This window comes from Thunnus maccoyii, chromosome 21 (genome assembly GCF_910596095.1).
Source record: "Thunnus maccoyii chromosome 21, fThuMac1.1, whole genome shotgun sequence".
NCBI classification, from domain to species: domain Eukaryota; kingdom Metazoa; phylum Chordata; class Actinopteri; order Scombriformes; family Scombridae; genus Thunnus; species Thunnus maccoyii.
The window spans coordinates 20,069,937-20,082,815 of NC_056553.1; the positions used below are offsets into that span (position 1 = coordinate 20,069,937).

The 12,879-nt window shown below is 38.8% G+C and overlaps 1 protein-coding gene across 3 annotated transcripts; it reads left to right on the plus strand.

Annotated features, from left to right (window-relative positions):
• Positions 1 to 200: 200 nt before the first annotated feature.
• On the plus strand, positions 201 to 12,648 carry LOC121888148 (copine-3-like). Of its 3 annotated transcripts, XM_042399527.1 has the most exons (17): positions 201 to 305; positions 1,777 to 1,969; positions 2,360 to 2,539; positions 2,625 to 2,699; positions 2,806 to 2,877; positions 3,774 to 3,854; positions 3,984 to 4,073; positions 6,309 to 6,407; positions 6,592 to 6,678; positions 6,944 to 7,003; positions 7,169 to 7,302; positions 8,137 to 8,191; positions 8,286 to 8,337; positions 8,785 to 8,918; positions 9,087 to 9,323; positions 9,442 to 9,556; positions 11,030 to 11,118. In XM_042399527.1, exons 2-16 carry the CDS (start codon positions 1,808 to 1,810, stop codon positions 9,550 to 9,552), a joined length of 1,629 nt encoding a protein of 542 aa, XP_042255461.1. In that variant the 5' UTR covers positions 201 to 305; positions 1,777 to 1,807; the 3' UTR covers positions 9,553 to 9,556; positions 11,030 to 11,118. The 3 variants fall into 3 exon arrangements, with proteins under 3 accessions (XP_042255461.1, XP_042255459.1, XP_042255460.1); XM_042399525.1 differs by lacking the exon at positions 9,442 to 9,556 and having other exon boundaries at positions 11,030 to 12,648; XM_042399526.1 differs by lacking the exons at positions 201 to 305; positions 9,442 to 9,556 and adding an exon at positions 333 to 564 and having other exon boundaries at positions 11,030 to 12,648.
• The last annotated feature ends 231 nt before the right edge of the window (positions 12,649 to 12,879 follow it).

Here is a 12,879-nt window from a genome sequence, read left to right on the forward strand (position 1 = left end):
AACACAAAGTCTATCAACATTGTAATTATTTAGCCAAATGCAATCAAAGATACTGGTTCACATTTCTGTATGTTTTTGACAATCACAAACACAATTTGTGTTTATTTCGTTTTTTATTTTACTAGTTTTAGTACAATTTGTGCTTTGATGTCCCACCTCGGCAAACCCATACATACTGTTGGTGCACTACTTGGGCAGGCCGGCGGGTGTCCCTGTACATGGAAACGAGCGCACAGGGCACCGCCCACTACAGTCGTTACCGCTGCAGATCAGCAGACACACGCAAACGTCATCTTCTCAATAAGGTAGGGCTTGATAAATGACACCGAAAACATTTTGATACTATGTCGTTTCCGCTACCAAAATTAATATAAAGCTGCAAGCTGGGTCTTACAAGTTATTGGGAATTAACGGGACCAACGTTACAGTTAGCTATCTTTACTCTTTTCTCTCTCGTATTGTATGGCCGAGCTGAACGAAAATAAGCGTTAACTCGATTGAGTTAACGTCAATTATGTTAACTTTCGCTCCTCTGTGAAATACACACCACGCTTTATCTAACAGGTATGTGAAAAGCAAAAGACGTAACTAATGTGTCTTTCTTTTGCGGGACTCCGTTCGTTAGCTTCAGTTACGCCTTGTAATTACCGTTAACGTAACTTGCGTCACGTTAAACTAACGTTCACGCTACTCTGTAAATTTGACGAATCCTAAAAAACAAGGCTGAATGATTCGCCTTAACAGTTGATAGCTACTGTTATATAACAACATTTAATACGTTTCCTAGGTTTTCATGAACTTGTCGGCTGCATTAAACACGGGCGTCAGCTAACATTAAAGCCTCGTTTGAGAATGTCAGTTTGGGGTTGGAGCTGCAAGACGTCCCGTAATCTCTTAGCACTTCAGGGCTCCGCGCTAGCAGCACCCCAACTGAGATATCCTAGGTTTTATTGAAACAAACAGCTGCTAAGTGGCTCAAGTGTTGGTCGAATTTACAAAAAGACCGCAACGAATCATAACATAATTTTTACGAGTTGTGTTTGACCCGCTTTGCATTTATATCAGTAATCAAATTTTTGAATGCAGATTGGCGTGTTTGCTTGGTCCTCTTCAGAGGATACACGTATCCTGGTGTTACAAAGTATTTCGTGGCCCATCTGATTCTGTGACCTGCAGTGTTGGAAGTGTATCCTGTAGCTACTTAAGTAAAATGATCTCATGCATTAAATAAATTAAACAAAGTACATCACTAATACTGATGAGTCAATGCATAAGCGGCATTTTTAATGTATCAGTCACAGCCCGATTTTCTGTAAAATTAGTACATTTACTTAAGTACTTAGTACTTACTTCAGTAAATTTAGCTGGTAATACCTCTACGTTTTTACCTAAGTGTGATTTTAAATGCAGGATTTTTACATGTAATGAAGTCTTTTTACACTGTTGTATTGATAGGCTGCTTTTACTACAGTAAAGGATCTTAGTACTCCTTCCAACACTGTAGGTCACAGAATCTGATGGGTCACCAAATATGATATAACATCGGCGTGTCAACAAGCAACATGAATTAGTTGTCAGTTAGCTATTGACACATCTTGTGGGAAATTCTGGACTTCAAAATAGTTTAATGATAAACAATTTAAATGGGGATGATGGAGTAAGTGTTAGACAAGGGTGCATATGGCTGAAGCCCTCTGCAAAAGTCACTTACTAGCCCAGTCATAACTGTTTTTTTTTTTTAAAAAAAAGCTGTGTATCTGTGTTTATGTTTGTTAGGTTTTGTGTGTGAGTGTGTGACCTCTGGGCAATGATGGCGGCGAGTGGAGTTCCAGGGTCAAGAGCCGCTGAATGTGTGACCAAAGTGGCGCTGAGCATTTCCTGTGACAACCTGCTGGACATGGATACTTTCTCAAAGTCTGACCCTCTATGTGTGCTTCACATGCACAGCTCAGGGTCCAGCTGGTGGGAGGTCAGTTAGTCATAAAGTTGCTCTGCTACAAACACTGCAAGCTGTTTAGTGAAACATTTATTTATTATTACTAACTCACTCACTGGAGAAGATATTTTAGTATGTTATAATTTTAGCATACACATAATATATGATCCGGTGCAGGGAGATTCACTTTTTGTGTACTCACTCTAATATCAGTCAAAACACCCGAGATCACTACTGAGTTCTCATTTGTTAGCCCAGAATTGTCCCCATCCTTAACATTTTAGAAAAGTATTTCTACTTATTGTCACATTTATGAAGTCAGATAACTCGTTTGTGTTTTGTGACCATATCTGCTGTGACTAACAGTGTTTGGTCGAGACTATGTACAAAAATCCTCAAGTCTGAAACATGTATCTGTGTTAGGTTGGCCGGACAGAGAAAATCAAGAATTGCCTTAATCCCAGGTTTTCCAAGACTTTTGTCATTGACTACTACTTTGAGATGGTGCAGAAGCTGAAGTTTGAAGTGTATGACATTGACAGTGACAACCACAATCTGGAAGATGCTGACTTCCTGGGAGAACTGGAGTGTACACTGGGACAGGTTAGTCCTCTTTGCATACCACAACAGGTCATGCATCATCACAAATGCTTATGCATAATGCTTCTTTTTTTTTTTTTCTGTCCAGATTGTGTCCTCAAGGAAACTAACGAGACCCCTTGTCATGAAGGACAAGAGGCCTGCAGGAAAAGGAACCATTACTGTGAGTTGTTTTCATTTAGATTGATATTTGGAGCATGATTCTGATTGTGTTCCTCTGTGTATTTGCAGATGTTTGAGTTAACACAATGCTGTTTTATGTTTTGTAGATATGTGCTGAAGAGAGAACAGACAACAGGGTGGTGGAGTTTGAAGTGGCAGGAAGAAAACTGGATAAAAAGGTAGTGATTACTACATCAACATTCTGTTAAGGTTTTCAGAAATATGTTAATATTTAACTCTTGAGTTAAACATGCAGAACTTTTAGTGTTCTTCTTTGCCAATGGAGATTAGTTTTTATAAATAGAAAAAAAAATCTCTAAAACATCAGTTTCACTATAACAACTACTTGTTGGGGTCACAGCGGTTACAACAACACAATAACATGTAGAGACTGCTAGAGCTGTGCTCGGTCAGCTTGGCTTCCTTCTCTCGTACAAGTTTGTGATGACGGTAGAGATTGTTGAGATTGAAGACAACAATAATCAAGAGCTAAGAAAGGCTCAGTTATCGTCTCCTTTTTCAGTAACGTAAATCTAACAAAGCAGTTTCCACTGCGAACCTTCTCGTTGAATTGAAAGATCGTAAACACGACAATGGCAGTGTGGTAGACTCCTCTTCAGTTGAAATTCAAGTTACCTGAATTTAACTCTAGTTTTATGAGTTAATGAGAGAATGTAAACACAGTTTCAATGGGGAATATACTGTAAAGCATGACATGGACTGGTCATGCATGACACGTCCATCTAACACTGTGGGTGCTGCTTACAATGGCTGAAATCCGACTCTGAGCTATGAATCAAAACCTACATCACTGGGAGACCTTGATGCTCCCAAACGATTGTTCTACCTGACATCTCCAGCTCTGGTTTCTCATTTGTGTTAATTTTTACTTGGGCCTAGCTGACCAGCATGTCTAAGCAATCAGAGAACAGTTATCCCACTGCCAAAGCTTTCCATGTGGAAGTTGTACTCTAGATTTTAAACTCTGCACATGCCAAGATGTAACCTAATTGGAGGCTAATTTGACAGTAATTTATTTGTTTCAGCTGCATAATATTTTCTTATTAATTTCCAGGACTTTTTTGGCAAGTCTGACCCTTTCTTGGAATTCCACAAGCAGACAGCAACTGGATGGCAGCTGGCTCACAGGACAGAGGTACACATACACACTCTCTGTGCAATGCTTTCTGGTCCAAGTATTCTTGGAAAGTGCACAGGAAAGTAAAGTCATACTTTTACTGCACCTCAGTTCTCAAAGTGGTTGTTAATCTGTGTTGTTGTGCAGGTGGTGAAATACAACCTGAACCCAGTATGGAAACCATTCCGAATCCCACTGCAGGCACTCTGTGGAGGTGACGTGGAGAAATCTATAAAGGTACGTTTTACAGACACACTCACTCTCACAGTCTCTCTCTCTCTGTGTAGGACATTAAAGCTGAGAAACCACTAACCTTTTTGTTTTAAATTAAATGCATCTCAATAGACTCATACAGTACTCACTGCAAATATCATGTGACAATATTGACAGAACAAACCTGTCTTCCACATCTTACAGACTGTATTTCCTCATATGCAGAGTTGCTATTGGTAGGAAAGTTTTGAGTATCATAGAATTCACCAGTCATTAGCCTACTAAAAACGTATAACCTAATAATTACTGTTGTGATGAATCTTTATAAAAAACACTCATTTTAATTGTAATTACTGATTGAATTTGAATTCTTCCAAGTTGTTTTCTCTTCAGTGCGGAACTGAGATTATATGAATAAGCCTGTGAGTTTTGGTAAAACCAGTCATCAGGAAATGCTACAAATGGGATCATTTCAAAGAGTAGTCCAAATGTATTTTAAAGCTTGTTTCATACATTCATTATGTTTGATGTTTGTTTCAGCCTAGCTGTACTGGAAGTCCATCTGTTCACTTTTTATTGAACATCATCAAACCCAAAAAATGCATTTTTGATAACTGAAGCATTTTTATTTGGTCAAGTAAAATAACAGTTGGGCCGCAAACAGACCAAATCCAGCAATGCATGAAAAACACGTGTTCACACCGCGGGACTGGCGACCGCATAGGGCTCAGCAAAAAAACGCTGCAGTTGTCCGGCAAAAAGTTGAACCGGAATCAACTTTTGTCGGCATACAGCCCAACATCACACTGTGTAGGCCAATCACATGTATGCAACCACACATTCCTGGTGGATTACTTTGCAACGTGAACGCTGTATTTGGCTGTTTACCTCGTGATCATTGTGACAATGATAAAACAGCTGCCGTCGTGATAACTTTCCAGAGTTGTAAAACCGCTGTGCAGTGTTTTGGCCTCTGATTAATCCTAGAATGCATCAATCTGTAGCTCCAACTCAATTTCCTGGATCGTATTTCATTGCCTCACCTGTACTTCAAACGACACGCCCCCTACACCGCAGACCCCTGCACTGCTGGACTGCTGGATTTGGTCTGAACGCAGCCTTAGACTGCATGTGGTTTATTCATTGCCTCTTGTGCGTAAATAAGGGTCCGATAATCTCGGCACAAAATAAGGAAATGTGTGTTAGCATTAGTTTACGTATGTTGTTTTTTTTGTTTCCATCCTCTAACCCTGTTAAAGCACACTTGTCAGGAAGAGATGCTTTCCAGTCAACACTGCAAGTGAGTTTACTGTCCCCACCATGTGTGCTCCTCACCTGAAGGATGCAGTGTCTCTAACAGGACGGGCCAAAGTCCTAGACGCATCTACATCTGTCATTAAAGAATACATCAGATTTGGGCCATTGGTCAACTTGTCTATTTAAATGACGAGAGCGCAATCACAACAGCCATCCTGCGTCCCTGGTAGATTCTTTGGCTTCAGTGCTTCATGTCCGTCGGACGCGAGCATTAATTTAACAAGGACGAAAGGAGAACTTGAAGTATATGTAAATCTAGATGATCAGTGGTGTTAAAGAAAGGCAGATATCTATGTGTCAGTGAATAAATATACACAAAACCCTGTACAATACAACCAAAATGCATTTCAGACAAGCTAGTTTACTGGTTTACAGAGAGCCAACAAACTACCAGGGACTCAGTGATGACTTGAACTTGTATAGTACGTTGTCATAGATGTAGATGTAGACTTTTTCCATTTAGATGGATCACTATCAGTTATCCATTAGCTTTGTTAGCTACTCAGCCTGTAGACTGACTGTAACATCATACAGTTTGTCTAATCTGTACTGGTTGCTTCATACTGTGTCCCGACCTGTTTGTCTGTCCCTGATTTCAACACTGAAGATACTCAGAATCTGCACACAGGATGTGAAGCTTCAGTGTGCATGTTCTGAGGAGGTACTCTGTGTTTAAGGAAGTAGTGGGACCTTGCCTTCCTTTTTGTCAATTACAAGGCTTGTGTGTGTTTCCTTTTAGATTTTTCAACTTCAGGGTGTTGCCTTACATTCGAAGCTTCAGCCCCATAGCATGCTTTTGTCTCATCTACTTGGATTTTGCACACACAGATGATAATTTGTCCGTTGAATATAACTAGGGTTTTTTTTATTTTATTTTCTTGCTCATTCAATGTCAGAGAGTTGACTGGCGTTGTCTTGTTTCCTCTAACTCTGTGTTTCCAGATAGACTGTTACGACTACAACAGCAGTGGATCTCACAACTTTATTGGAAGCTTTCAGACCACACTCAGCCAAATCCAGCAGGCATCACAAACATATGCGGTGAGTTCTCTCTTTGTGTCAGTTTTGTGTAAACATAGAAAAATAGAACATGGGATGAAATACAAATAAAAAGGTTCTCCTCTCAGCTTTTTTCCCTCTTAACAGCCCTTTTATGGACAATGATCTGCATTTTTACTCAAATATTTATTCTTTATATTTTTTGGTTTATTTATCATCCTTTCAGGCTGAGTTTGAATGCATCAACAGTAAGAAGCAACAGAAGAAGAAAGGATACAAAAACTCTGGTGTTATCATAATAAAAAAATGCAAGGTACTGTGGTATTATATTCGTTTTTCTTTCTGAGCTAATGGTGTTTTTAGTGTAGTATATGTGTATCCCTTATGAAGTCAACTAGAAGATGGAGAGCTGTTCAGATGATTTAAATACTACACCTGTGCTTTTTCAAACTACCTGTATATCTATAAAATATGTTTTGCTGCATGATGTTATGTCTAAGAAAACAAAGGTAAATGGACAAACACTATGTGCAGTATGTGTGTATTTATTTTTTCCTGTCACCAATATTTATCTGCAGACGGTGAAGGAGTATACTTTTCTGGATTACATAATTGGCGGCTGTCAGATTAACTTCACTGTGAGTACAGGGTTTGTGTACCAACACATTTTTTAATGAATCTTTATACGGAATATTTCTGAGATTTCTGGACATTTAATTTAATTTTTAAATTACAGTGTTCAGGTTGTCAAAGCATTATCTGATTATATATTCTCTGTATTTATCTGTCTCCCCTCGGGCCAGATTGCCATTGACTTCACAGGCTCCAACGGGGATCCCAGGTTCCCCCAGTCCCTCCACTACATCAACCCTCATGGCTATAATGAATACCTGTCAGCTATCTGGGCTGTGGGCAGTGTGATCCAGGACTATGACAGGTAAGTAGATTGTTTTCTGTGAAGTGTTATGATGGAAATGTGAGTAGCAGAAACAAAAACAAAGCTGTTCTACTTTTCTTTCTATAACTGATTAGTCATACAGAGCAATTAGAAATATTTCAGGTAAATTGGAGTTTATAGCAAAAATGTTTCAACAACAAAAACAGATTTTTGTGTCTTTGTGGAGACACTGACAGTTCAGCAGTCATACAGGGAGAAATCCATCATACAAAAAGCAGAGAAAGTAATTCCCACAATAGATTATAATGTAATACAATGTTATTTTGAAATAATGAACATGACTAGAATGTAATACAGTGTTAGTGTGAATAATGAACACACAGCTGCCATCTTATAATGTTTTCCCACTGCAGGAACTTTTTCAGGTAACTAAGAACCTTTTGAGGAACTCAGGGACTAAACCTACAGTAAATACAACGAACCACAGGATGACTGTGTCGTCGTTTCCTTGTTTCAAACACTGACATCATTTTATCACCATTTTTTAACAGAGGAACAGTTCCTTTGCTTCCGTAGTTCCTGGAACTTTTTGGTTAAAAAGGTTAATAGAAAGACCTACTCTGCCTTCATTTAAAAAAAAATTGGAAGTCAAACGTTAATTGCATTTTAGAAAAGAACAACCTGTAGAATCAGGAAATCAGGAATACATGGATCAAATATGATGCCCACAACTAAACAATATTGAGGAATTTATTCTCCGATGTGCAATAAGATCAGGACTCAACATTGAAAAGTTGTAACAGCTGTAATCAATTTAACGTCAATTTAACCAACCCAACAACTATGTTTGTTGTTTTTTCTTCTTCTGTGTAGTGACAAGATGTTCCCTGTGTTTGGTTTCGGAGCCAAGATTCCTCCCACATGGCAGGTGATTGTTTTTTGTTCATCTGCTCGTTTTAGCTGGTGTTGGGCTGATTTAACTCGTATTCGGGATCCAGATGAATATTTTTTTGTGTTTGCAGGTCAGCCATGAGTTTCCCATCAACTTCAACCCATCGAATCCATTTTGTGAAGGTAACGACAGGCTGAAGCTAACGTGTGTGTTCAGATCAGGGCGCGTGTGTGTACGGTTGAGACTCAACATGCCATTTAGGCCGTATACACTCTCTCTCTTTTATCAGGTGCTGTAGGGCACACATGCCGTCCCTGAGTTTAGATCCAGAAATAGATTTAAATACCTCTGGTCATTAGATTGATAGTCGGAAAAAAAAACAAGTATTGTGAGCATGTAACCTTTGGATCTCGTAGCTCTTTATGAGTCAGACATAATGTTTGTTTCAACATTTCAAGAGCAATCTGAACTTCTTGTCAGTTTGTCTTTCTCCCATAAATTAATCACCATTGGTAGTTTCTCATTGTCGCAGCAAGTTCGCAAAGATACAAACTGTGCTGAATGTATAAAATGATACTCAACATTGATTTTGTTCTGTTGACCTGTTTGTGTATTTGTGGTGTTGTTAGGTATAGAGGGTGTGGTCACCGCCTACCAGCAGTGTCTGCCTCAGGTGAAGCTTTACGGTCCCACAAACTTTTCCCCGATCATCAACCACGTAGCTCACTTTGGCAGGCAAGCCCTACAGCAGCAAACTGCCAACGTGAGTCGCTGGAAGTCTAAAATCAAAACAGCTTCTGTGCCCAAATGTTTGTTAGTGAAGTTCTTGTTTGGCAGGAGCCGCATAATGTTACTCTGTTTTAACAGTCAGCGGAGATAAAATAACACTTTACTCTGTTTCTTGTGTTGTTTTGCTGTCAATGTTTCACAGCAATACTTCGTTCTGCTCATCATCACCGACGGAGTGATCACAGACATGGATGAGACACGCAGCGCCATCGTCAACGCCTCTCGTCTGCCCATGTCCATCATCATCGTGGGAGTCGGGGGGGCAGACTTTGATGCCATGGAGTTCCTGGATGGAGACAATGGAATTTTGCGCTCGGCTACAGGCGAGGCCGCCATGCGAGACATCGTGCAGTTTGTGCCATTCAGGCAGTTCCAAAATGTAAGTTGTATCATAAAGCAAAGTCTCTGTGGCCACAGAATGCTTAAGCTTCTGTGTGATTTTGCTTCTCGGTCCTTTAATAATGCATACATGTGAATGTCTGCACGTCTTATTTCAGGCAAGCACTGCAGCCCTTGCCCAAAGCGTACTGGCAGAGTTGCCTGACCAAGTGGCCTCCTTCTTCAATTTATTTGACCTGAAGCCCCCCAGCGAAGTCAGCCCTTCTTAGAAATGTAGGAGAACCCCCACTGAACCCACCCCCCCACCTTCCTCCATGCATATGATGCAAAGTAGGGATGCACTGATCCGACTTTTTCAGTCCCTATACCTGCACTTTGGGTCGATACCGAGTACCGATCCAATACCAGTGTTTAATTAATAAGCTGTATGCCTCACTGTGTGGAAGATACTAGGATCATTCTTTTATGTGTAAGGCAACATCAGACTCGACTTAAACATTGCTCTCTTAACTTTTTAAAACAAAATGTAACAAATAAATACATAGATATAAATTTACTGAATTGCTATTTATTAAAATAATGGTATCTGATGCCAGATTGGCCCCATGTCACTGATACCCAACCCAGCTATTTTAGCCGTAGTAGTAATATTACTACTTAGTATTGGACCGATGTCCGATATCAGTATCTGTATCGGTGCATCTCTAATGCAAAGCTGCATGAATTAGTATAGAGGTGTAATTACACTACTGAAGTAGCTTCACTCCTCTGTTTGCTGCCCTATTTTTTCAGGGTTTTTATATCCTACGTCATTGGTTCACAGTATGTTGGACATTATGTCATCATGTATGTGTGTGTGTGTGCGGACGTACTTTACTGAAAACACCACATTGGTACTGTAGAGACTCTGTACCACAGGTTTCCCCTGTAGACTAGATGATCTGAGAAGGTTACAGAGTCCTTGTCTGCAAAGATTTCCATTTTACGGATAAAAGAATTTATTGAAACTACTTTTATGTCCTTAATGCTCAAAGATCAGAATACATATTAGTACCATCCATATGATGTAGTAAAACAAGTCATGTTTTACTACATCTTTGTGATGTAGTACAGTCATTGGCCTCATTACCTCATAGTAGGTTATTGGTTTTACTGTAACATCTTATTGCAACATATTTAGCAGCTAATGTTCTCTTGCTTGTATGTTTGTGTTGCTACAAACACCAACAGCTAATCTCTACTAAACTTATTATTAAAGGAATCAGGGAGCAGGGGACTTTATGCTGTAGTAATCTTTCAGGGTTTATTCTGCTGTATTCTGCTGTACGTTTCTCCACATATTACTGCCAGTGATGTTAATTTAAAGCTGAAGTAATTGTTAAATCTACTGTGATATTTTTATCATTCCTCTAACTGTAGAAGTATCTGTATTATCCTTAGGCTAATTTTTTAGTAAGCCACATTCTGACCATAGATGTATTAACAGTTCTTGTACACTATATGATGGGACAGTAGGAGTGTTGTCACTGTCAGTGCTAAAAACATCACTCCGCCAGGTTTATCTGTGTGCTCCATGTAATAGTCTTAAACATGTGGCTCATCTGTACAACCCCCTGCTTCTTGTGATAAGCTGCTGCAGCTCCCCTGCTATCTCCCTTTAAATCTTGTTATTTTTGTCATGTATGTCACTCCCACTTTCTCCACCTCTTCTCTCTCTCTCTCTCTCTCTCTCTGTCTCTCTCTCAGGGTCCTCAAGAAATGCTTGCTCAGAATGTCTTGGCAGAAGTCCCAGGTCAGGTGACCGGCTTCTTCAATACCATGAAGTTGAGGCCGCCCCAAGCTGACACGCCTCCCCCTGACTTCTCAGCATCAGCACCACCCCTCTGATGTATCCTGAGGACCAGCCTTCCTCCTCCATATGCACGGACACTCATTCTTATCTGGATTATAGGAGGCAATCTCATGTTTTAACTTCGAAATGATTTATTAGGAAAACTCTTCTATGTTCATATGAGCACGTCACGTTCAGTCTGCCAGTCTGGTAATGATTTGTAAATCCTTTGTTACAATTATAGCATAACTCCATAGTGCACAGATATGGTCAAACATCTCTTAACATTTGTTTACATTTGAAATGAACACAGATATTTAATACATTTGCCACTTATGTGACTCAAGTGCCAGAATAGTTTAGAATTTAAGTGATTTCTTATTTTATGAATCAGCGGTATGCATTATATGAGGAATTAACTGATATTAGTGTGACTTCACTCAAGGCCTTTGGTTTTTGTGGAAAAATTTGAGGCAGCTAATAACAGCTATCTCATTAGTCTGTCAAATTGTCAATCAAAATGTCTACATGAAAGGGCTTAGTACTTACATGTTTCTACTGTTGTTGATCAGATCTTGTTTCCAGTAGTTTCATGTTTCAACGATCACTTCTCTTGTTTTTCACACATTCATGTTTCTCTTAGCCTGACTTCAGTCAAAGCTAAGGCTCGACCAAATACAATTCAGGTAAACTTCAGAAATGTTTATGTATGACAAGTTACTGGATTAAGTTCTTTGTTAAAATGAATACTTTTTTGTAGATTGTACACTACAAAAACTACTGCATTGCTGCTGTTTTGTACTTCAGTCAGTTTCTTTTTTACAATTCAATTCTTTCATGTTTCATGTGACATACTGCTTGGTGCTTTAATATCCGTGTTAAACAAGGAGAATCCCCAGAAGTGATTATTTATCATCAGTTATTGGCAAAATGCATGTTTACATTGATGTACATTAGAAGTTCACTGCCTCTTATCGTACTGACTGTTAATAATATTGCCTAATACATTTCACAAAGTGTATATGCGTATATTCATCAGATACAAGTTGTTTGCGCTGTCATTGTTTCATTGCCTTATGTAGTATCCTTGTCTTCATTATACAGTTTTAGTTTGTATCAATATTTTATGTAAATATGACACGTATTGCTAAAATCAAGTTTAACCTACATAATACAGCTTCTACATCAATACTTTATGTAAAAGTATAAGATAATTAGAAAGATGTGTCTTAGGTTTGTGGGTTCTGCCTTCATGTTGTGACATTAGTGACCCAATTTTATGCATTGTTGAAATGTTTGTGTGGATCATAATAGTTAAATACAAACATTCAAGGATGTAAATTAAATATTGACTTTTATAGATTTTTTTTCACTTGACAAAATGAATACATTGTTCTTGCACGTTTAATACTCCTAATCTTATTTTATGTTTCCCATGGGAGGAATGAGGTATCTTTTTAAACCAGCCTGAGAGAGCTGTTGTGTCTGTATATTTCAAACACAATAAATACTGATTATTCCTTTCAAAATGAAATGTGTGATCCTCGCCTTGACACATCGTTGCGCTCCTTCAAGAGTTTCCTGTTTGTCTAGATTCTAATTGGAGATGAAAGTTTAATTGAGTATATTTGACATCATGGTTGTTCTGTGAGGAACTGCAACACATTTAATTCATACAATGTGACAAAAACCAACATATTATTATGAAATGGTCATATTAATTGTTTTTACATAACTTTAATATACAGGGAAGCAATTACACACC